The sequence below is a fragment of the Patagioenas fasciata genome, chromosome 9 (assembly GCF_037038585.1).
Source record: "Patagioenas fasciata isolate bPatFas1 chromosome 9, bPatFas1.hap1, whole genome shotgun sequence".
NCBI classification, from domain to species: Eukaryota; Metazoa; Chordata; class Aves; order Columbiformes; family Columbidae; genus Patagioenas; species Patagioenas fasciata.
The window spans coordinates 26,866,109-26,890,057 of record NC_092528.1 but is presented as its reverse complement, the minus strand read 5'-3'; the positions used below and the strand labels follow the sequence as shown (position 1 = coordinate 26,890,057).

The 23,949-nt window shown below is 49.6% G+C and overlaps 1 protein-coding gene and 1 long non-coding RNA gene across 4 annotated transcripts in view; one reads left to right on the top strand and one right to left on the bottom strand.

Annotated features, from left to right (window-relative positions):
* Nucleotides 1-8,499, top strand: part of LOC139828655 (uncharacterized) — a 28,271-nt gene extending 19,772 nt beyond the window's left edge. Inside the window, exon 2 of the long non-coding RNA XR_011740549.1 lies at nucleotides 5,893-8,499. This is a non-coding gene — a long non-coding RNA (uncharacterized lncRNA). The remainder of the gene's footprint in view (nucleotides 1-5,892) is intronic.
* Nucleotides 1-23,949, bottom strand: part of DIS3L2 (DIS3 like 3'-5' exoribonuclease 2) — a 191,343-nt gene that overhangs the window by 29,426 nt on the left and 137,968 nt on the right. For all 3 annotated transcript variants that reach the window (XM_065844959.2, XM_065844960.2, XM_071812717.1), the window contains one exon: nucleotides 9,687-9,766. In XM_065844959.2, the coding sequence (XP_065701031.1) occupies nucleotides 9,687-9,766 (80 nt within the window). The remainder of the gene's footprint in view (nucleotides 1-9,686; nucleotides 9,767-23,949) is intronic.

Genomic DNA, 23,949 nt, shown 5'->3' with positions numbered 1-23,949 from the left:
AGGACCTTATCCAGGCTAAAACCCAGGCTGGGCTCTGCGCTGCCTGCAAGTGATCGCACCCAGAGCAGCAGAGCCGAACCGCCCCTCTTTGCAGTAACCGAGACTTGAGTGGTAACGATAAAAGTTCACTTCCCTCTGTTCCCTCCTATTTGACGATCCCAAAGTGCTTTATAAACGCTAATTAAAAAGTCCCAGAGGACTCCTGCGCTTTTCTGTTTCAGACGGTGGTGGAGCAGAGATAGGTGATGTGACTTGTCATGGACCCCACAGGGCACGGTCTCTGAGCTGAGAGCTGACCCTGGACCTCCTGCCCTCTGCATGGTGAGCTGGTGAGGGGTCCAGTGGGGTCACAGGGAACAGGACATTTCCAGAGGTAACAACAGAGGTAGAAAAACTTGCAGGATGTCTTGGTCAATAATGATGCTGCTTGTTTAAGGGTGCTTCTGCTCATCAGCCCTGTTTCAGATGAGGCCGGTGAAGGACACAAAATTTAAGATGTTCAGAGCTGATCTGAGGAATTTAGAACCATCTCCCATTAAAATTAACAGAAATATTAATGCAAAGCACACTCAGATCCTCAAGCAGGTTCTTTCCAAGCAAGATCTTTCCATTAACTTGAAAGAAGTTGTGCCCAAATCCTCTTACATTGCTGGGAACATCTCAGATGATACAGGCAAAGCCAGGTTACAAATCCATTAGGCTCCAGATTGACTAATGCATGGCAAATGGAAAGAGGTGAAAATGCTAAGCTATAGCAGGACCCCCACTCAGGGTGACCTTGACACCGCGAGGAGCTGAGCACACAAAACATGCTTGTGATTCAAAGCTGCTTTTTCCAATGGAGAAGTAGGGAGATGTGGAGGGAACAGAGTCCATTGCCAGACTGATCTAGCTGCTCTGAGCTGTGGAAAAACAGTTAAAAAGCAGCAAGACTCAGAGCAAAGCACAGAAAATAGCTGGAAAAGTAGAACTGCTCACCTTTGCTGCTCGGGAGGGTGTAAGGAGAGATGCTTCCTCTCTCACCTTCTGATTTGCAAGGACATAATTTCAAGCAGAGTATGTGAAGAGGGAGCAGGACTCAAAGCAAATGCTTTGTTCTTCCAGGCCCAGCAGCTGGCAAAACCCAGCTTTGCAAAGAAGACAGTGGTGTCAATGCAAAGCTGATCCTCTACATTAACACAGAGCAGTGTGCCAGGAATTTAAGACTGGGAGGATTATTCCAGCAGCTGATCACCTGTGCCTGGAGGGCTTCAGGTAGCTATCACTCCATGAAACCCACTGACACGTAGGGTCTAAAGTACCTTCCAGAAATGCACTTGTCCTTGAGTGGTGAAGAATTCCCTGGTCTTCTCTTGGGACATTTTGCCAGTGATTAATCTCTCTCTTGCCTTTCAAATGTGTCCTTTATTCCTAGTTGGAATGCTTCAGTTTTCAGCCAGCAGCTCTTTACGAGAGAGCAATCCCAGCTGGCTGACAATCCACCCGGTTACTCCAGCTTACGCTGCCGATCCCCTGGGGAATCAAGGTACTTAGTGCTGAGCAGACCGTAGAGGTCCTGCCCAGGGCAAACTGAAAGCCCTGGATCTCTCCAGGCATAAAGCACAGATTGAACAGCAGGCTGGCAAGCAAGACTGGAAGGACCATCTCCAGGCACAGCATCCTTCATCACCACCAGCACAACACATGCTCCCGAGTGCTCAGCATCCCCTTCATCATCTTTGGCCTCACTCCACTGCCACTGGAAAGTTCCATGCAGATTCACACTGTCAGCTTGTACCTAAAGCACATCCTACCAAAGCAAAAGACTTGCCCACTGGTCACAGTGCTCCCTGCTGGTAACATCACAGAGTGAACAGCAAAACCTACACCTGGCAGAGAAGTCACTCTGCACTACGACTGTTCATTCAAGGACACAGAGACTATGCCAAAACAAGGACTCATTTTCCATTATTTGTTACGAAAAAGTACGCCTAGAAATCTTGCTGCCAGAGGGATGGCTGGGGGCCCTGGTGATTTCCTAGCCAGACCTCTGCTCAGAAGAGGGTCTTCCTGGACACAAAATCAATGCAGCAACTTTGGTTCAGGGTGAAATTGAGAGGTGTTTCTTGTGGAAGGAGGATTATTCACTCTCTCCCACATCAGACCTGTCCTCTTCTGTGCACCTAAGGGCTCATCAGAGACTCATCTGAATTAGGGCCACTAAGAAAACCCAGATCCATTGGTTAGCAATTCTAGTCCAGATATAGCTCACTGCTTTGGGCATTAGTCAGGCCTATATAGGCCAGGGAAATAATACTGAAATGCTGGTGAGGGCTTCCAAACATATTGTTAAGCAAATGGATATATAAACAGATCTTCAGGGATAACACATGGAGACAGCATCTCTGACTCAATTACAACTGCAGCTGATTTTCTCACCTACTTGACTGCCACTGAATACCCAGACATCTAACACTACACAAGGAGGCTTTGCAGCTCCTCTCCAAGCACACTCTGAAACAGGCAAGACCACAAACTCTGTTGATTCAACCCAGGCAGGGCCAGTGCTCACCCGGGTTAAAGAGCCCAGTTCTTCCTCCTCCGTGAGGGTGGGAGCACACAGACTGCTCTGGTACCCTGCTGAGGGTTCAGTGAGACCCACTGGTCAACGTGGCATATTGTGTAGGCCACCAAAGAAAGCTTCATTTGGAAGGGGTCAGATTATCTTCAAAACCCATCTGCTTGCGGAGGGGAAAGGCAGGTTTCCTTGATCACCTTTTCCATTCGCAGCCCCCACATCGCATGACACTCCAGGGAGCTGGCAGTTACTATTTCTACAGCACTGATGGATTGGAAACCTGTTATTAGCAGCAGGGTGGCAGGAGGAGGCAGGTCTGTGTCAAGAAAAGCAGCTAAGTAGCACCTGGGCAAAGTCTTTTGCAGGAGACCTTCTTCCTCACCTAGAAAGGGCCATAGGGTCCCTTCTGCAAGGAAAAACAACTCTCCGCTTCTCAAAGTCTCAAGTGACAATGGCTATTTTGTGCCCAGCAGCCTCTGGTTGTGGCATACAGAAAGCCAAGCCCTTACCTTAGGCAGGAAGGATTACGTATCTTTCGAAGTTTTAAAAGTCAACCTCCAGACTTATTCTCCTGGACAATTCACCCTACACTGAACCAATGCCAAAACCAGGATGTCTGGTTTATGTCAGCATGCAGTGACAAAATAATTCACCACCCTCGACTGGCCCACTCCAATGCTTACTCTCTGGCAGGTGAAGGATATACATCACCTGCTGACTTGGGTAAAGTTTAGTGACAATTAGCCAAACAAAAAACAAGACACGATATCATAAGGAAAACTCCAACCTGCTTAGTTTTCTCTTTCGTCAAACATCACAGAATCATTTGAGTTGGAAGGGACTGTTAAAGCCATGAGCAGGGACATCTTCAACTGGACCAGGTTGCTCAAAGCCCCATCCAACCTGACCTTGAATGTTTCCAGGGATGGAGCATCTACCACCTCTCTGGGCAACCCATTCCAATGTTTCACTACTCTCATAGTAAAAAAATTCTTCCTTATATTTAGTCTAAATCTCCCTTCTTCTAGTTCAAAACCACTACCCCTCGTCCTGTTGCAACAGGTTCTGCTAAGCAGTCACCGCCCCATCTTATCCGTCCCTTTCAAGTATGGAAAGGTCACAACAATGTCCCCCCAAGCCTTCTCTTCTCCAGGCTGAGCATCCTCAACTCTCTCCGCCTTTCCTCACAGCCCTCTGATCGTCCTCATGGCCTCCTCTGGACCCTCTCCAACAGGTCCATGTCCTCCTTACACTGGGGGCTCCAGAACTGAACACAGAACTCCAGGTGGAGTCTCACAGACCACAGCAGAGGGGCAGAATCACCTTCTCTGACCTGCTAGTCATGCAGCCCAGGACATGGTTTGCTTTCAGGGCTGTGACCACACATTGCTGGGTCATGTTCAGCTTTTCAACCACCAGCACCCTCAAGTCCTTCTCAGCAGGGCTGCTCTCAATCCCTTCATACCCTGGTATCTTCTCTGCAGTGCTGACTGTGGTGCAGCGGGACATGCCCGGTCCCAGCTCAGCCAGCTTGTCCAACAGGGCATCCTGAAGTAAAAGTCTCACCCTGGAGAATTTGACATTGGCTGGCAGATCATTTCTAGAAATTGAATTAATTTGATTCTGATCTGAAATCTAAACAAGGCATTTCATAAGCTTCAGGTGAATAGCTGTTCCTAGACAGTGTCCACCCAAGCCCGAGATGTCAAGGGGTTACATGTATTTGGATTTCCCCCATGAAATCCCCACCTGCCAGGCAAGATGAACAAGAGGAGATGCCACCTTCAGGGTCTTCCCTGGCCATGCAGGTCAGGGTAGGCCCAAGCACTTCTTCGCTGATCACTGACCAGAAGATCAGATGCCATTAGGGGAGACAATTACTTCCTTTACACCGATACAGGCAGTGCCGCTCTCTGGGACCAATGCCATGGAACGAGTGGGTAATAAGGCAGGTCAGGTACCCAGTGACGGTGTGAGCTGTGCGGCGGTTCTTTGCGCAACAACCCACTCTGCGAGCCTCAATTTATCATAAAGAACAAAACATACTATGACAAACCTGCTAGCTCATTGCAAAGCAACCACGTCCATGCTAAAGTCCAACACATGAACCTGGGAAGTACATCTGAAAACAAATCACTTAAGCTGTGTCAGCTGCTTTACCTATTTTCTTCCTAGCACTACCAGTCTACAGCTCTCCTAGCAATAAAGAATAAACCCCAAACAATTTTGCTTTGCTCTATTCAGAAAAATACCCCCCCCCAAACCTCTACCCAAGCTCTGTTTACACCAAACCTGCTGCAACCCTGAACAGTAGCAACAAATGGAGTGAGCTAATGTGTTTGTGACAAATAACCCGTTCAGACAATTCAAGCATAATTATAGGCTGGCTCTCCTGATGTAATGTTGGGTACATCACTGCAGATATTACATTCACCTTATGAAAAGATTGCAGAGAGGAGCTCGGTTGGTAACCCAAACAGTATTATCTATCACTAGCCTGTCAGCATCAGGAGTGCATGCACCCTGGCATTTGAAGTCCTGGTGTTTTAAGTGATAATCCAATGTACCAGGCATCATTGATCTCTATATAAAAGGGGGCACCACTTTTCCTTTCAACTGGAGCTATTTTTCACTTCTCATCCTGAAGAGTTGTGTGGTGCTGCCCGCAAGTGGCTACACTGCACAGCAGCTCTATCTGTAGCATTCCAGGTCCCCGGAGAGATAAAATGATCAATACTCCAACGCTGCCTTACTAAGAGGCCTCTTAAGTGCTTCCATGCGAGATGCTGCTCCTCTGGGTTTAGAAATTACTCTGAAGAGAGCATGAAAGCCCCCACTGCAAATTCATAATCCTGACACAAACCGCAGCTGCAGCAAGGAATTAAAATTAAATGCATTGGCGAACGGCAAGCTGGTTTATCGGCAAAGGCGGCGTCTGTGACGTGAGGAAGAGACCTACAGAAGAGACCCGTGCCTGGAGGTTAAGGGAGCAGAAAACCATGTTGGAGGATAACCAGCTGGGGACAAGGCAGCATCACAACACCCTGCAGATATGGCCCATGTAACAGGGTGAATCTGGACAGGTATTTATGGCTCCTTGGTGGGTCTGGGATGGCAAGGACCCTGAGCACTGCATCACTTGAGAAAGGTGACTAATTAAAAGAGTCTTGAGAGGAAGACAAAGGCATTTGAAGGGTCAGACTTGCTGTGGGTGGGTGAGCAGAGCCTAGGAGAAGTGTCTGGATAGTAACAGTGAATGCAGAAAACAGACTGAATCTTCTATTTCTTGGATCCAGACAAAAGACACTAAACTTGTCACAATTAATTTCTTCCAGGGAATCTCAAGTTGGCTTTGGCTCTTCCTGCACTTGGGCTGGAAGAAGCATTTCATGATCACCTGTAACCTTTACTGATCTCATCCTTCCACTGCTGGGCAGCCCACAGAAGCAGGACCAGCCGCACCATGCAGCCCGGCTTCAGAGCCGGCAGCCGGGCTCATATTCGAGATTTGGGACCAGCGACTGTGTGTTGTAAGATGGGATTCACGAGCCATAGTGGATGTGAACGGCCTTGATGATCTTTTACTGCCTGGCGGGGTTTTGCAAATGGATCCTTTGCAGGGTCAGAGAAACCCAGCCAGAAACCCTCAACACCCAACTCGTGCTGCAGCCACATTGCGGAATGGTTGGTAGAGCTGTCCCTGCTGGAAGTGACAGCATGGGGGCCACCTGAGAGACGTCCATACGCTCCTGTTCTGAATGTCACCCAGCACACATCACTGGCAGCCCCCGTGTCACGGCACAGTGCTCCCATCGCAGGACAGCCGTTCCACAGCATCCCGGTGCTCCGTCAATTAAACTGACTGATCCCCATTAGGGAGAATTTAAGTAAAGTGGCTTAAAAATGAGAGCTCAGACTGCTTGCTTCTGCGTGACGTCAAGTCATTTCATCCGGGGCCAAGAAGGACTGAAGAACTGGCAGCCAAGGGGTGGAAAGTATCTGGCTCTGAGTAGGAAAAAGAGAAGTGATGTCCCCTGGTCTCCCTCCTGTGACCAGAGGGGCAGTGACAGCTTCTGTTCTCCACACAGTGCCAAGCACAGCACTTGGATTGCTACTGGGATGATCAAGTGCCGTTGGATGCCCATATATTACAGCGGGGGGTGGAGGGGCGAGCAGCTGGCTGCTCAGCACCTCTCCTGCTCTCAGCCCCGGCTCCACTGAGCCCAATCTCCCCAAAGTGCTCAGCACCCAGGGTGCGATAGCGGAGCGGGCGCCTGGCGAGCGCTGTGCCCACGAATGCTGCTGCAGGCAGGCAGGCAATGGGAAGCCACCAGGAGCAGGCAAAAATCCCTCAGCAGGGTTTTATCACTTTAAAGGGAACAAATTCCAATTGATTGCCCTTGTAAGAGCCTGCATGGTACTTGCACTTCTAGCCTAAGCAATAGAAATTTTAATTGCTCTGGTAATTACACTTCCAGCAATGCTGCGGTCCTTTGTTTTGGGAGCAGGAGGCCAGTATCTGCTGTTCTCCGGTGGCCCCGTCTGGCTGCAGCTTGGAACAGCATTTGCCACTTGGAAGGGAAGGGACACTGCTCTGGTGACCACGGTGGCACTGAGCCCTGCCATGCACAGCCCCGCTCTCACAGATCTCCCGGGCACCGGGCACACGGCCCGGGTTAGAATGGGTTCCCATCAACCAGGATCACCTCTGCTTCCTCCTGTTCAAGCTGCCGCTTGAGAGCTTCAGCCACCCACGCTCCTGCCATGAATCTGTGCCCAGCGCAGGTCCCAGCCCCGACGCTCTGCTGAGGATGTTGGGCTCCGGGGTGCACATCCAGTCTTGCCCATGGATGAGCTTGCAGGGATGCATATTGCCAGCATCTCTTCCCTGGGCTGTGAACGGCTTCAAAACATGGTGCAGACACATTCATTACGTTGGTTTAACTTCTAGATACATCTTTGGAAGAATGCAGAAGAGCTGTTATACCCTCAGGTCCTGATGAGTACCGTCAAAGCCTGACAAGGCGTGGGAGAACACAAGGCCTACAATCTACCCTGGGAAATTGCTAGGGAAAAATTATCACAACAACTGCCCTGCTATTGTATGGATAACAAATTAACCCTATAAAAGACCCGGCGCTTAAGAAGTACAGTCTCTGCTTGTCTGAGCAGCAGCCACATCTGGTGTTTCATTTCACTATCGGCTGTTCAAACACAATCCTCTGGTGCCAATAAAGCTGCAGCACATGTGAGCTCTTCCGAAATCGCTCATGGCACAACCAGAACCGAGCACATGGCTGACTCAAGGGCACTTTACCTGCAAGAATATGTCAGCTGTAGCACAGCTCCATGCTTCAGTTCACCAGCCAAGGACTGTCGGAGGCGCTGGGCTCTATGCACAGCGCTTAGGGGGATAAACGCATCCACAAACTTAGCGAGGTTCTCCCTAGGGACTGGGATCCTGCTCCCCTCAGGTTGGCCAAGGAAGCTATAAACTACAAACCAGGGCCCCCGCAGGGAGGTAAAACTGCAGTTTGGATTCGCCAGACACGCACAAAGTCTGGGTTTACTTGCAATCCCACTCATCCTGCCCGCACCGTATATTTCCATGGCATGGTTGGAGGTGGCTCAGCTCCCACGCTTGCCAAAGCACTGTTCACAGCCATACGTCTCTAAATCAACAGCTGCCAATGTGCCACAGCTACTTTGTCACATGCTGGACCACTCACAGCTAAAAGCAAGGTTTCCAAGCGGAATTGCTATTGGCCTTAGCGCTAAACAAAATAGCTGCACTCCCGTCGCCGGAGTTTCCTTAAACAATGGCACAAAACACCCACTGGAGCCCAGCGAGAGGAGGATCTGTGGCAGAAAATAACGCAGCTGCTGATATACGCCACACAATTAGAAACATCGGATCTATAAACATCCTTAACAAAGCCCAATAGGTCTGGGGGTTTTCTTTTCCTCGCTGTCCATTGTGTTCCACCGCCTTTTAAAGCCTCAAAAACAAACACTCTTCCCTTGTTGACTTTAGGCTTTTCCGCTGAACCACACGACTCCCCGTTAGCTAGCTCGGTGGTGCTGGAGGTATCAGCTCTCCTCATCCATGCCTCTGGGGTTGAGATAGTCAGGATGGGACTGTGTACAGTGTGCTAATCTCCCATCCACAGGTGGGAAGGATTCTCCCAGAAATTATCTCCCTTCTTGTTTAAACACTGAGATTTCTCATCTTAGGAAGGGGCAGGTGCTATTTGCAGATGCCCCTCGCCCTCTCCTCAGGACTGTTCTCATCAGAGCTTCAGAGCAGATCTATTATAATTACAGGCTGTTTCATTCATTGACAATTTCATTTACTCTCCTTTTTTTAGGTTAGCCTTCAATAACTGGCACGAAGCAGAACAATATGGGTGGAGGTAACAGGCTACGGATTTATGGCATGCTGGTATTCAGGCAGAGTAACCCAGCGCAAACACAGAAATATCTTGAACTGTGCTGCTGCTGCTGTCAATTTGATAATGAGAATGTGATTTGAAATAAAAACATCTTGGGTGCCAATTCACTACAGCAGCTAGTAAAAATAGGCAGAATACCTAGAAATTGAGGACTCTGTGCTCCAAGCACATTCAAAGCTTGAATATCACAAGGTACCTCATAAAAACAGAGCGTGTGGCTGCACGGGGGCTGTAGTACCACAAATGAAAGGCCACTCGGTGAACCCACGCATGTGCTTTAGCAGGGAGAACGGGGTGCTGTGTGTCTCTAGCTGAGCAGAGATGAGGGCTGCCCAGTCTCCAATGGCTTATCCCCAGCCCACACTCCCAGAGTCACCAAACAGTGCAGGGTCTGAGCTGCAAACTCCCCTGGGCAAAGCTTGGGTGAGTTCTGCCACAGTGGTATCCAAGAGCTGGCCTTTTAGCTAAAGAAAAGCAGTAGGCAGCTTTTCAAATGCTGCAGAACAAGGGGGGGCTGCAGGGCCTTGTGCATTTGAAAGGATCTGGCCTTTAGAGGAGCTGTTCCCAGTTCCAGGTCGAGCCTGAAGCCTGCTTTAATCTGCTTTTAAGTGGCAGAACCAGTGGTGATCCCCCTGCCTTTCAATGCACCTTCCCCTATCTGCCATGTGCAACCTTACTTGTTGCTGTCCCGGTACTGGTAGATGTAGCAGCCCTGAGGCATCCCGCTGTCCTGGTCCAAGGTAAACGAGAGCTTCAGCTGCAGAGAGGAGAGGGGGTGGGGAACAAAGAAAGGAGAGAGAGGGGAAAAAAAAAAGAAGCAACATTTTAGGCTCTCAGTCATCACAACAACTTCAAGCGAGGCTTGTGGGAGAAAGCTTAACTCACCGAGACTGACACGCAAACACCATGGCCTGGAACATATCGCAGGGTTCCAAACCTCAGGGAAAAGTCACATGCGTTGCAGAAACCTCTCGCTTTTTCCACCCTTTGTTACTATAAAGTGTTTGTGGTTCTTCTGAAATGCATGGGTCATAACGGTTCACCCCTCCAAACCCACCCACGCACACCACCCTTCACCAAAGCGATTGCGGTTCCCCTCAGACACTAAAGAAATGAGTCTTCTCCATCGGCAGCTGTAGTTCCCACGAGTCTTTCTCTGAAAACTTTCCCGGCTCCATCTCGCTCCTCCAGTGCATTAGAACAGAGAAGAAACCACAGAGGGAAAGGTGACAGATTTTTCCTTCTGTGCGGAGTTATTAAAGAGCTGTTAGGAGGGTTTGCAGTTTGGATCCGCGTCCGGCAGGAGGCTATGATGTGACCTGGAAGCCGCTTTCTTTGCAGCTCCAAGAAGCCGTTCGGCAAGGGCTTTCGGATTTCAAACATGGCTCATTTTATTTAAGAGGGAAAAATTAATCCTCTTTCAACAAGCAACAGAATGGTTCTGCAGGGAGACTTTTTTTTTGCTGAAAATGTCTGCAGTGATTTTATATGCTGAACTGCCTCGAAAACAGCACAGAACTGAGCCCTATATATCCAAGCAGCCCCTTATTCTCCAGGAAAGGCTGCTGGCCCCCAGACCGATGTCCCACCGGCTCCTGTAGCCACGAGGTGCAGGCCCTGTGCTCTGCAAAAGGGCTGCAGAGCCCGACCAGGAGCCAGTAGGCTGGGTAAGAGGGGCAGCATCCTTCAGAGGAGGCAGCTGCAGTCTTTATGCACAGAGCACTCTGGCTTTTTGGGGGGTCACAGGGCTGTTGCCAGTGCTGGGTCGTGCAGGACTCTTGAAATTGTTTGGGAGAACCACTGCAAGGGCTGAAAGTCAAAGGCAGTTTGTTATGATGAGCCCAACCTTTGTAAACAGGGAAAGGAGGATAAAGCAGTGTTGAGCCACTCTGATCACAGGCTCCTCTCCTTTGGGCTCCAAGGAAATTGCTAACTCAAATTAACAGCTTATTCAGGATTGAACACAGAATTAAAACATCTTTCTCCTGTAGGCTCTTAAGAAGCCCTGTGTGCTGAATCATTAGATGGTGTACTGATTTTTCCTTCCCTAAAGGGTAGCAAAGTTATACGCTGTGCTCTCACTGACCCAAATAAAACTGCATATCATGAAGCCATCAAAAATTTCACCATCTTGGATCCCAAGTTAAGAACTGAGTGCCAGGCTGAGGTCAAATCCAGCCCATCTCCCTTGACGTCTGTGTCCCTAACTCTGTAAGCTGTTCTGAAACACACGCTCCTGTGACGGCACCTAACACACGTCCGTGGCACAAGTATCACGATTTGTACCATTGTCCAGATGGCAAACACAACCCAACTACCCCTTCCTGCAAGCTCTGATCTTACTACAGCTTAGCATATAGCTCAGATCCATTCTGGAGATTGGTGTCTCTAAGGCAGGACTATCAGGGCCACCTAGGGACATTTCTTCTGGATGAGGTCCACAAAGCCGGGCTTGTGGCTTTGGCCTTTCCAAATGCTACAATGGCACACTGCAGCTGCCCCGTGGCAGCAGGAGGTCACCAAGGAACAAGCAACCTCTCCAAGGGAGGAAAGCAATCACTTTGCTGTGGCATGGGCAAAGGTTACTTGTCTACCAGAGTCCCCTAAGCGAGCTGCCCTGGTTTGGGGAACTGAAGGAGGAACTGGAAACTGCCCAAGTTTTTTGGGCCAGGTTTTCCAAAGGTTTCCCACTACAGTATGAAAAAGCACCTCAGAGGCAAAAGGGACAGCGGTTATCTCAGACGCAGCTCCAACTGATCCTGTGCTTTGAGGAATGGGCACCGTATCACAGAATCACTAGAGAAGAAACACAAAAGAAGTCCAAAACCAGGCAAAAGTGTGACTTTGGCCACTTTCAACAATATTTCTGATCAGGACAAAGTCAGGAATGCCTGAGCCTCTTGTTTGCAGCTCTCAGCTAAGCAGGCTTTGGGCTTGTGGTAACTGAGCATCTCTGGTCACAGCTCACCTGGGCTCTGGGGCCCCAGCACCGCCCGGGGCTGAGCCAGATCTGTGCAAGGCGACAAGTGCAGGGGAAGGGGAGGAAGGAAAAGGGCGGGGAAGGAAAACAGCCTTGTTTGGACAAGCTGCCAGGGAAAGCTGCGTGGAAATCAGGTATGGGAGGGTGACCTTTCCACTATCTGGGGGGGACAGGGTCCCATGGAACCTGCCTACCCAAAAAGGAAAAATCACAGCTCCCAAAGATAACGGGTTTTCAGCTTTCTGTTATTTTAACCCTTCTTTGTCTGCTTATGGCATTCCAGACAAATAAAACACACCCTGCTTGTCAGGCTTAGCCATCTCTGCTACACATCAGTGCCAGCAAGGCCCGGGTAATGGGGGCTATCCATGGCTTGACCATCCGGGGCAATAATGTTAGGCAACAGGATGCTGCTGTCACCCACAATGACAAGAAGACCCCACTCAGATAAATATCAGGGTGTCACACAGAGAGACATGTAACTGAAGGTCTGTTCCAGCAGCCATAGCTCAAGGCAGCTGTGCTGTCGCTGATGCACAAAAGCTGCTCTTGTGCTGACCTGCCCTGCTGACACAGTGTCACCGCCAGCCAGGAGGGGGAAGAGGGGACCTGCGATCCTCGCCAGGCCAGGGGTCCTTACAGACCTCAAATGAACAGCCAAGCTCTGGTTGCGTGGCCACGGGCAACACTTCAGCTGCCTTTGCTCTTTTGGTGGCATTTGGTCTCTGCAGAGAGCACGGAGCCACCAGGCCAAACTCATCACAGGGCGGAAAGAGAGCGGGTAAGGCAGGTAGACGAGGACTAGCCGAGCACTGCCGGGAGGCCAACTGGGATGCAGACTGCAAGCTGCCTGCTAAGCTTGCAAAGGTTGTCCACACCCACGTGATGCCATGCGGTTGGGTCCCCTCTGCTGTTGGAGCCACAGGAGTGCTCCACCGGCCACCCTCGGACACGTCCTCACGGCCGTGCTCACTGCAAAGGCACACGTGCTGCCCGGCACCACGGTGCTGTGGAGGGTCTGCTACACACATAAAACTTACATATGAGGCACCTGTTGCCACAGATCTCCAAGAACAAAGCTCAAGAAGCCTTTCCCAGCTCTGCACACCCTACACTGTTGCTTCTCTCTGGTCCCATCTTCTCCAGCCACCCTTCTCTTTTGCCTTTGTTCACTAAGCACGTCACAAAACCTCCGCTTACTTCTGAATTAAAGAAGGTTGCAGGGCAAGGCTGGGAGTAGGAGAGATGTCAGGAGCTGATCGACCACTTTACCATTCCTCCTATCTGACTTCTGCGACAGCAATGTCACGAGACACACCGAGCCCCCTAGAGAACAAGCCGGCTTTTGCAATCCTCCCTTTGGCACAGCTCTACCTCTTAACCAATTTGACAACATTGCTCCAACACCACATGCTGCTTTGAAGCTCCTTTTTTTGCATGTCAGTTCTCCTTGTCAGAATGTAAAGGCTTGCCGTAAAGCCAGCAAACAAACTAACACCAACACAAAGGAAAGGCCAATGGTGTTCAAAACACCGGCTTTTGTGCTTGCAGAGGCAACAGAGGACTGAGGTTTCTTATAGAAATGCAAGTGCAGGGTGACCCCATCACAAGGAAGACTCATCAGATCAAGGGATCTTCAGCATTAAACATATGAGATCATTTAATTTTACAATACACTGCTGGGCTTCCCTGGGAGAGGAGGGGGAGAGGAAATTTCCCAGCGCTGTACTGCAGTGTGATTTGGCTTGCACTGCCCCTTTCGGTAGCGTAGCCCCAGAGCTCACATGCTAATAAAGATCCCTTTCCACTTCAATAGCTTTGCACATAAAGAACCGCTCGGCATGGTGCGTGCGTGAACTCAATGGGAAAGGGAGCTGGAACATAGCCATGCCGAGAACGGAGTGCTGCCTACCAGGCGAGCCCCATCAATAATTGAGATGTCAGAGGCACAGGGAGGTGTGTGAATAAGAGCTGTCAAAAGGAGTAATTGGGATCTGTGTGGATACAGTGATGGATAGGCTCGCTCGCCACCAGACACAACTGAAATGCACCCAAAGAGAAGAGGAGCAGGGTGCTGAAATTCAAAGGGGCCGGGGCAGGCTGTTTGATTGGGCAGGAGGTTTTTGGATCTGTGGTACCCACAGTGACAAGCAGGAGTGGGCATGTTACCTGGTGAGCAGTTGATGGAGCAGAAGAACGTTGTCATAACACGTGGCTGATCCCTGGTAAAGTTTGGTGGCACATATCGCAGGCTTGAGGTGAAGCTAACGCCACCTCCTTGAGGAAAGTCACCTCAAGGAAAGTCATCTGTCCACAGTGGTCACTGGGCACGGGGGGTTGTGTGCACCCAAAACTTGTTCAGGCCATGGCTCCACTCTCTAGATTGGTAACATCCTCCCACTCTCTATTCCCACATCCTTAAATCCAGTGGTTGGATATAGTGGGATGTCCTTGCTCCTCCATCCATCGGACCCTGACACGCTTCATGGGCACCCAAAGGTTCCCACACGCTCCCCTGCCAGCGGTGAGCAGACACCAAACCAGCACACAGACAGGGACAGACGCAGGACAGCAGTGAGAGCAGAAGGGCTCCACAGTGCCCTGACAGTTCTGTGCTCCCTGATCCCATGGGGACCCAAAGTCCCGCTCAGGCAGTCAGGCCTCACTGGGGGGTGTTGGGGAAGCTGCGTACATCTTGGGGCTTCCTCCACCAAGGCCACAAAAGAGGCTTTTCAGAAAGAGGGAGCAGTGCTTAATGCTGCCATGGACCTCCAGGTTTGCCTGGGCTTCAGCACAGCCAGCAGCTGTCCTCATTTTAAAGAAAGTCTTAGATCTGCAGCAATTAGGGGCCCAGTCATGCGATAAAGCCTGGTAGCTCCAGCAAGGAGAGAACATGAGGAGCAGCCTTCTGGCTGCTGAAACGCTGCCAGTACCTATATTGACCTGACTGGGCAAATTCTGCATGCCCCTTGAGTAAATGGTTTGGCTTTGATCCCCCTGTTCCCAGCCTTGGCTCTGAGCAGCAAACCTCCGTCATTAGACGAAAAGTTTTCTCTCCACATGCACTGTATCAGAGAGGTACTATTGGTTCAGTCCTGTAATCAGGTCAAAGATTTCAGATGTCCCAGTTCTGGGGCAATGTAAGGGCATGCTTCAGCCAGCCTTGGTTGTAACAGTTCAAGGTAATTCCACCAATGTGCTGGGGTATTCAAGCAGAAAGAGTTCGCCCAGGGCAAGAAGAGGCAAAACACAAGCCTCCAAGACAAAAAAACAGGGAACTGGATCTAAAGATTACACTGAGAACCATCTCCTGAAAGGCAGAGGTTCTTTTCTACCCTTGGCACTCATTCAAATTTAACTCCATCTGCATAAAAGTTGAAAAAGACTGCTATCAGGTCCCTCTCAGGATAAAGGTTCCCCTCTCCAGCAAGCTCTAGAAAGCTTTTTAAGAATAAACTTAGTCATCAAGCAGGTTTTTATGCCCCGCCCAAACCTCAGTTTTGACCCAAAAGAAAAATAGCCCTGAAGTCCTGACACTCACTTTTAAAACCACAAACAACGAGCCATGCTCCAGTAACGTAATCACAGAGCTTTCTGGCACCTCGTCCCTTAAAAATACATCCATCTGCCTCCACGCAGGCTATCAAACTCAATCTTGTTCACAATGGATTTCCCAATTCCTGCGTGCTGGAAGGGCTGCAGCGGTGCTGGCTGTGCCGGCTGGACGAGCCCTTACAGAAGCGCAGGCTGCAAACCTCACAGCTGTGTTTTCACTTAAAGAAGCTGCTCTTGAGACCGAAGCACTTCTCCTTCCACGAGCTTTTCTATTCGTGCTGCAGTTCAGAATTGCTGGAGGAAGACCCTGGGTAGAGGCTGAAGAACATGTGGTAAGGGCAGCATGGGGGTAATAAAGGAGAGACCAAAAGTCTTACAGTGGAAACAGAGGAAAGACAAGAAAACTTGCTACCAGCTCGACTAGTTACCTCTCACAGTGGGTTGGGGTGATCCTTCCCTTTTGGCTTTGCAGACAAAGAATGGTTGACCAACCTCAGCACCAGGTTATGGGACTGAAATGCAGAACAGGCACAGGAGGGAATTGGCAATGATGCTGCTGGGTGCCCAGCAGGCTCCACAGACACCAAAGCCCATCCTGGAGCTCCTGGGTGTGAGACGATGGTGCTGTGTTTGACAGAAACTCCTTGCCAGCTTTGTCCCCTTCCACAGGAGAGAAGAACAACTGGGTGCAACCAGGCAGCAGAGCAAACGGTGACTTATCTGGGAGGGTGTGACCTTCTCTCCATTCCTGTTTTGCTTTCCCATCTCGAGGTCTATCATGAAGAAGGGTTCTGTCTTACCTGCTGCAACACTGCATTACATCTTGGGTTTTACTCATTCTGCACCACCCAAGCAACACCTTCCTCTAATGTCTTCCCTCTCGTGACACTAACCCACAAACCACCCCTGTTAACAGGCTACAGGATCCATGCGTGTGGCTAAAAGACAATGTCAACCTGAAACTCAATACAGCCAAAGAAATGGAGCTGAAACTCATTTAGGCCATTACTCCAGCCTGAATCCCTCTGCTCATTTCTATTTTACAATCACCCAGTTTACTCAAATGTTACTCCTATGCTGCTGCCTGCTTTACACAAGTGCATAAAATATATGCAAAGCCAGTGAATCTCTGACATGGGATGATGGAAAACAGCAGATAGCTTTTCCCCTTTCTTAAACCAACCTCCCAGGCTGGGACTCAAAGTCAAAATAAGCTATTACAAAATTATCCCACAGGCTGCAGCAGGTCTTGCTCTCCAAATATCTCCTCTGGGATGCAGCGAGGACCCTGGGGTCTTCCCATCATGGGAGCAAACACGTTGCCTTGTTCCCTAGCACATACGAGGGCTGCTCTGCTGTTGTCCAGTGGCCCCCGCTGCGTCATCCCTTTGGCTTTTCTTTCACAGCTGCAAGTCAAAGCTGAAGATCCTTTCTGGAGAGAAGGGGCAGGAGACAACTTCCACCACTTGGCAAAAACACAAACTGCAAATGAGCATGTTTTTAAACATTCACACTTCCCTGCGTTGGAGGTTTCAAACACAGTACGCAATCCACCAAGAAACCCATCCAGATTTATTTAGAAAGAAGAGCTGGATACTTCCGTTCACTTCATAATTTATAAACTGGATGAGCTCATTCTCTAGATGCATGATTAGGAAACCACAGGACTAAAATACAGATTATACAATTGCAAAGGGTTTACGTTGGTGGATTAAAAATACCTTCTCCAGAAGCTAACAAATTGTGACACCGCACCGCATGCTCTAGACCACTAGGGAACTGTCAATGAAGTTAAAAGTATTTTCTACACATACATCAATTTTAAAATAAAAGCAAAACATCCCTAGGAAATGCCACATAAAAAACCGTGACACTAACAAGATACAAGCCAAATTTCACTACTTGGCCGTTTCACGTTACTCAGGGCCTGTCTCCCAGCCTCTCTTTAAAGCGCTCCCGGCTCTTGCGCTTCTCCCAGCCCTGCCGTGCTCAAACAAAAGACAATTTCACTGGTTTTATCTCAGAGCCTTCACAAGCTGGGCTTTACCAGCCTCAATAGAGACGAGAGGTTTGGGGCTGCAGGAAATTCTTGCATTTTGAAGACTGATGATGACTTACAGGCTTCACAAGGCTGCAGGGGAACAGTTAGGTCCAGCCCAGCGCCACCAGCCTCATCCTCACTTGGGAGATATGGAAACTCATTTGGGAAAGCAGGAATTTGGGAGAGAAGGATGAGCAAGGGTCTAGTAAAAGGCTGGATTTAGATTACAATCAGGAATTTGAAACAAGCCCCAAGATTCATGGAAAGGTAGGACTGACCCTTCTCAAAGTCATTAGGGTTATTGCCAAGTCAAAACACCAGCAGCACCCACCACGGACACCCAGGACAACTGAGACCCTGCGCCTCATATCCCCCGGCTCTCCGGCAAGCCCAGGGGTTGGCAGAGCAGCAAATACATCCAACCCCTCTGAAAATCCCAGAGCAAATAGACCAACTGAGTTAAAGCATCCATGAAAAAAAAAAAAAAAGGAAATATTTCGCACTATTAACAAGGAGAAAAGCTTTAAGCATACAGCTGATGTAAAATTTCCCCTAAGTTGATAAGTCTCAGCATCGGGACAGGCGTTTCTGTGCCTGAGGGTCATTGTACCCCGGATGCGAGGGGACCCATGGGGCTGACACCAGCTTTTTCACAGGGTGGGCAGTATGGAAGTCCCTGTATATGTTATTTTCGTCTGATAAAGAAAAGTAAAGCCTGATCAGAAAGGGACACCTAAGGCATTTCTGTCCCAAAATGGTATGTGAGAGCCTGAAAGACTTCAGAAAAGTAATTGGTGTGTTCCACACTTGCTTTAGATGAGAAGTGACACAACCAAGTGGAAAACCCTCTCTAAACTCACCACTTGGTATGTCGTTATTACAGGGTCCTACATGATTAAGGGTCCTAGATGCTGAAGGGAGTGGAGCATCTCTCTTACGAGGAAAGGCTGAGGGAGCTGGGGCTCTGGAGCTTGGAGAAGACTGAGGGGTGACCTCATTAATGTTTACAGATATCTAAAGGGTGAGTGTCAGAAGGATGGAGCCAGGCTCTTCTCGGTGACAACCAATGATAGGACAAGGGGTAATGGGTTCAAACTGGAACACAAGAGGTTCCACTTAAATATGAGAAGAAACTTCTTTTCAGTGAGGGTGCCAGAGCCTGGCCCAGGCTGCCCAGGGAGGTTGTGGAGTCTCCTTCTCTGCAGACATTCAAACCCGCCTGGACACCTTCCTGTGGAACCTCAGCTGGGTGTTCCTGCTCCATGGCGGGATTGCACTGGATGAGCTTTCCAGGGCCCTTCCAACCCCTGACATTCTGTGATACAGGTAACAGGTCATTATCCCCAAGTGTTGTTATTTCAGACCCCTGACAGTCGCGTGCCTTACTCAACTTACTGACCCTAGTTTCAAGTAGCATGAATTTAGCTTCGTGCTTGGCCCCGCTACTTCACGAGAGCAGTCAGCAGAGAACAGCGATGTAGATGTCAGTGGCTCCCAAAGAGACGGCAGATCCAGCCACCGATGGATGCACAGCTCTGCTAAGGAACATAACGCCACGAGGGTAACAGGACATGCAGCTTGCAGATGGTTTCTTTAACGGAAAACAGAACAAAACCACCAGTGACAGTAAATATTCATTGCATGAAAAGCAAGGGGACAAACGGCCCTTCACAAAGTGCTGGGTGGTTTCTGAGAGCTGCTCCAGCCTCATGCCAGCGACAGATTCCAAAGCAGTGGTTATCTGAAGGAGGACGGGACACCGCGCTGTCTTCACATGGCTCGAGCCACGGGGAAAGCCAAGGTAAGAGCTGTGGGTGCAGATGTGTCTGTGCATGTGGCATGAGGAAAAATGGTTCCATGTCTCTTATTGAACCTGACTATAGCACGAATTCTTTTTCCACACCCCCCCAAGAGCCTCAGAGAATGCTGATACACGTTTTACATTTCAGCCTATTTTGTGTCCTCCCTATGATTATTTTATGTCTTCCCATAATGTGCCCAGTCTTTGTCATTGCTGTTGGGAGGATACAAGGAGCCCAAGGCAGATCAAACACAGCAAATCCTATTTTCTTAAGTTTGTTAACGCTAACTGCTTCCCCTGCTAAGCCACTAATGGAGCTGTAAGAACCCAGAAGCACAGATTAATTCAGCACCCAGGTACTGCCTTGTGCCTGGAGGGATTTCCGTGGAGTTGCACTGGAAGATAGACGAAAGCTTGTAATACCCTCCACACGAGAGATAAACCCATTAAAATATGAACAGCCCCTGCACCGACATGATAAGAGCTCTGCCAGGTAACAAGAGAGATCACAACAGGATTTCTAGGTTTAGCTGTATCTGCAAGCCATTAAACAGGAGCTGCGACTATGAAGGTGCAGAATGCCCTGATCACACCTCGCTGATCACGGTTTGACAACCATGGCACTCTCTCCCACTTTGGGGTGCTGCTGTGAAATATACCACCTGGCAGTCCCAAAGTCCAGCCCTGGCACTGCTGACTCAAGCTTTGCTCATTCTCTGGGGACAATGTGGACTCTCTTGGGGCTTTTTACAACCTGCCGGGGCTGTAGACAGCTGTGCTGTGTTCTTGGCCAAACCTTCTACCCCCGTGCTGTTAGCAGCAAAGCCTTTCAACAACATCCCTGCTGATTCCCACAGATGGCAAGAGCTGCTGCCACTGGCACAACCACCGGTGGCTCCTGGGCTCCCCAGGGACGGGCTGGCGGTGGCTCGGTTGAATTCCTCTGGCAGCGACCTGCTCCTGCTCACTTTCCTGGGGACTCGCAGCTCCTCTGTCACAGGGAAAGGAGGAAGGAGGAGTGCACGGGGGCCAGGAGACTTGTCCCAATGAGCCCCAAGCCCACTGGCAGTGGGCAGGCACCCTGCCCTCCAGATAACCCATGGCCAGACATCTTCCTCCAGCTCCAACACGGCTGCACTTCAGCGGGAAGCAATTTCTACATGTAGACGCTTCAGAAAGGGCTCTAACAAGGTCTGCTCTAAAAAAGTGCCGTGTAAAACGTGAAGTATTTCTGTAGGGCCAAGTTGATGTCAGAGCCCATGACGCTGCTGTCGATCCCCGGATTGGAGCGCACGAGGGTAGGATCAGTCATCATCTTCCAGTATTAATGCACAGCAGGCTGTTTATAACCCTCTACTCCGCACTGTTATTTAACATATGTAAGGGGCTCAACATGGTTTATGCTCAGTAGTTGTGGTCTCCAAGCTGTATTGCATTTCTTCAAAATGAAGATACATTATTTTTTAAACCTATTTTAAAAACCAGTCACAAATCTGCAATCTTTTACATCATTCCTCCTTCCTCCTATCAAACCCAAACCATAACACAGTCACAGAAGACCAGCAAGCTCATGTGTGAGAACTCAGCTGCAAGAAACACATGTGAGCACGCACACACAGAGGGAAACTCAAAGCTATAATTCAGTTAAATTAGTACAAGCTATGTTTAAGGTTTTGAAAATATCCGGGATGTAGTTCCCTGTTTAGAATGGTGGGTACCAGCACGCTGAGTGCGGAGAAGGAGAATCTAAGAGCTGAATCAAAGCATGAGGTATTTACTTAGCAATCTGCCTCAGCAAGTGTAAGGAAATTAAAAGGTCTCCTCCCCCTGGGAATTCAGGGTACCAGCAACCTGATCATGTATCACCCTAAAAACTCATCACTGCCTTCCTTGCCGGGACTGACCCCATCCACTCCTAAAGCAAATCACAACACAACTGAATCACACAGAATCACAGAATGTCAGGGGTTGGAAGGGACCTCAAAAGCTCATCCAGTGCAATCCCGCCATGGAGCAGGAACACCCAGCTGAGGTTCCACAGGAAGGTGTCCAGGCGGGTTTGAATGGCTGCAGAGAAGGAGACTCCACAACCCCCCTGGGCAGCCTGGGCCAGGCTCTGCCACCCTCACTGAGAAGAAGTTTCTTCTCAAATTTAAGTGGAACCTTTTGTGTTCCAGTTTGTACCCATTACCCCTTGTCCTACAATTGGTTGTCACCGAGAAGAGCCTGGCTCCATCCTCCTGACACTCACCCTCTGATTCCCATTTTTAACATACCCACACACAGCAGAGTTGGCTGGGGCAGGCAAGTCTTAGACAAATCTTTAGAATTCAACCTTAAAAGACAGTCTGTAGAGCACTGCTCCTGGGAAATGCCCGGCTTCTGCAGGGCACGGCAGCTCTTGCAGAGCTCTCCGGGTTTTGTGGTACTTCTGCATAAATCAAACTTCCCCGTTTCCCTTCCTGATGGACTGAGGGCTTTGTCGGGTTAATTATGTCCAGGCAGTTCTGGAACTGGAGTTGTCCATACCAAAGTGGTAAGTTTTAAGGGCAGAAACCAACACCATATTTTATAGAGACAGTCAAGTTCTTAAAATTAGCTATTTATTCCAACAATATTAAAAGGAGACACAGCACTTTCTCAGTCATTTTTCCATTTGTAGTATTTTGGTTTGTTGTTTTTTTTTTTCTTTAAACCCATGAGCCTAATCCTTAATTTCTCTATGGAAAAGCTGGAAGAAAAAGATCACAGGGATGAAGGATCAGCCTCCTAGAGCATCCACTGCGCTCGCTCAACTCTCTGGAAAGGCGTCTGGGTTTGCTGTCGAGATTATTTCTTTTAAATACAGTCTGAAAGTAAATAAATAAATAAAAATATCTCCAAGCATCAGTATTAGCTTGTGAAGGAGACCCAGACAATGCACAGGAGGCTAGAAAGAAGCCAGTAAATTCTAAGGGTGTAGAACAGGAGAGAGGATTAAGCCTGGTGATTAAATTAGGCGACGCATGAATACATTCCAATGCGCAACATCACTCAAGCACTGGACAAAACATATGGCAACAATGGAAAGCGCTGCCCACGAGGTCACCTTTAATATGATTAGCCATGGACGCCTGAAAGCAGATCTGCCAAGCACCGGCGTGCTAACCCTCCTTTGTGCGGGGCGGAGGAGCACCCTCCGAAAGCCTTTGAGGCTTTGAACCCCGCACAAACGGCTGCTGGGTGTTAAGGGATGTGCCCAAGTCCATTGAAAGTGGGACACACACACACAAAAAAATGAGCCTCACGGCCGGGAGAGCGTTTTGAGAGCGGCTTTTGTTCCCTGCCCACAGGGCACCGTCGGGAGCCGTCCCCAGGGTGTCCTGCGTGACAGCCGGGTCACCCCACGGGCTCCCCTGTTCCGCCGGGACCTTTCAGCTCCGCTGGCCCGCATTCACCGGCACGGCTCGCCTCTTTGAAGGGGAGAAAGAGCTTCATCCATCACTGACATGGAGGGAGTTAATTCAACTTCTTCTTTACAACTGGAAAGGCTTTTGCTGTGAGCAGGAGGGAGTGCAGGAAGAGTAATGAAATCCAAAAGGGAGCCAAATGATGCTTTCCTCTGCTAGACGCCAGCGCTGGCAGCGCTCGCTGCTGGCACGGCCCGCGGTGGGTGAAAGGAGACTCTTTTGTGGTATGCCATTAGCTACTTCCAAGGCCTCAGTTCATGTTTACCACAGCCACCGTGTTACTTCACTCGGTATTTTTTTCCAGTCCTGTCGATTGTACTGCAGAACTGACCGAGTCCGTTTGGAAGCCTTGCTCACAGAAAGAAGAAACAAATTGCTTTTCAAATGGACTTTTTTTTTTTCCTCTAAACCAAACCTCACGCTGCTTTCCATAAACCCAACCTAAGGCTGAAATCCCCACTTAAGGCTGAAGAGCAAAGGTCCCTGCTGGGTTTTGCCCACTCGGTTATCGCCCAGCTGCCCCGGTGCTGAGCTGCACAGCCCGGATTGCATTAGAGTGCACCTCGCACCCCGGCATTTCTCCACACTGCAGCTACGTCAAGTAAAACCCCATCACAACAGCAGCCAGCAGGTTGTCTGGTCAAGTGTAATGAGAAGAAACGCTCGATGACATTAAAGATAATCTCCTGTGAGTCACTTTGCATGAGCACCTTGCTATAATCAGGTGAGCCCTTCAGACTGCTGAACCCTGCCCCAGAGGACCTTGGCACGCTCGGCCGAGCCCCTCGCAAGGTTTCCGCAGGCCATTAGTATTTCACGTTCCAGGCAATGACTAATCGGGGACAAGCCCAAGGGCAAACTCCTTCCACACACTTCGCATGGCCGAGTGGGTCAAAGTCAAGGAGACAACCCCAGGAGGGATTCTCTCTGTGTCCACAGGTCCCAGCAGCTACCAAGGCTCGGTGACAACGCAAGAGCAAACATGGCACAGGACGGTGCCAGCTGAGCCCCTGCTATTGCCAGGAAAAGGAAAGGATCGTCTCCTAAAGCCTTTTCCAGCTTTACATTTCCAGGATGCCATAACTGCAGCTCGAGCCTTGACACAGCACATTCC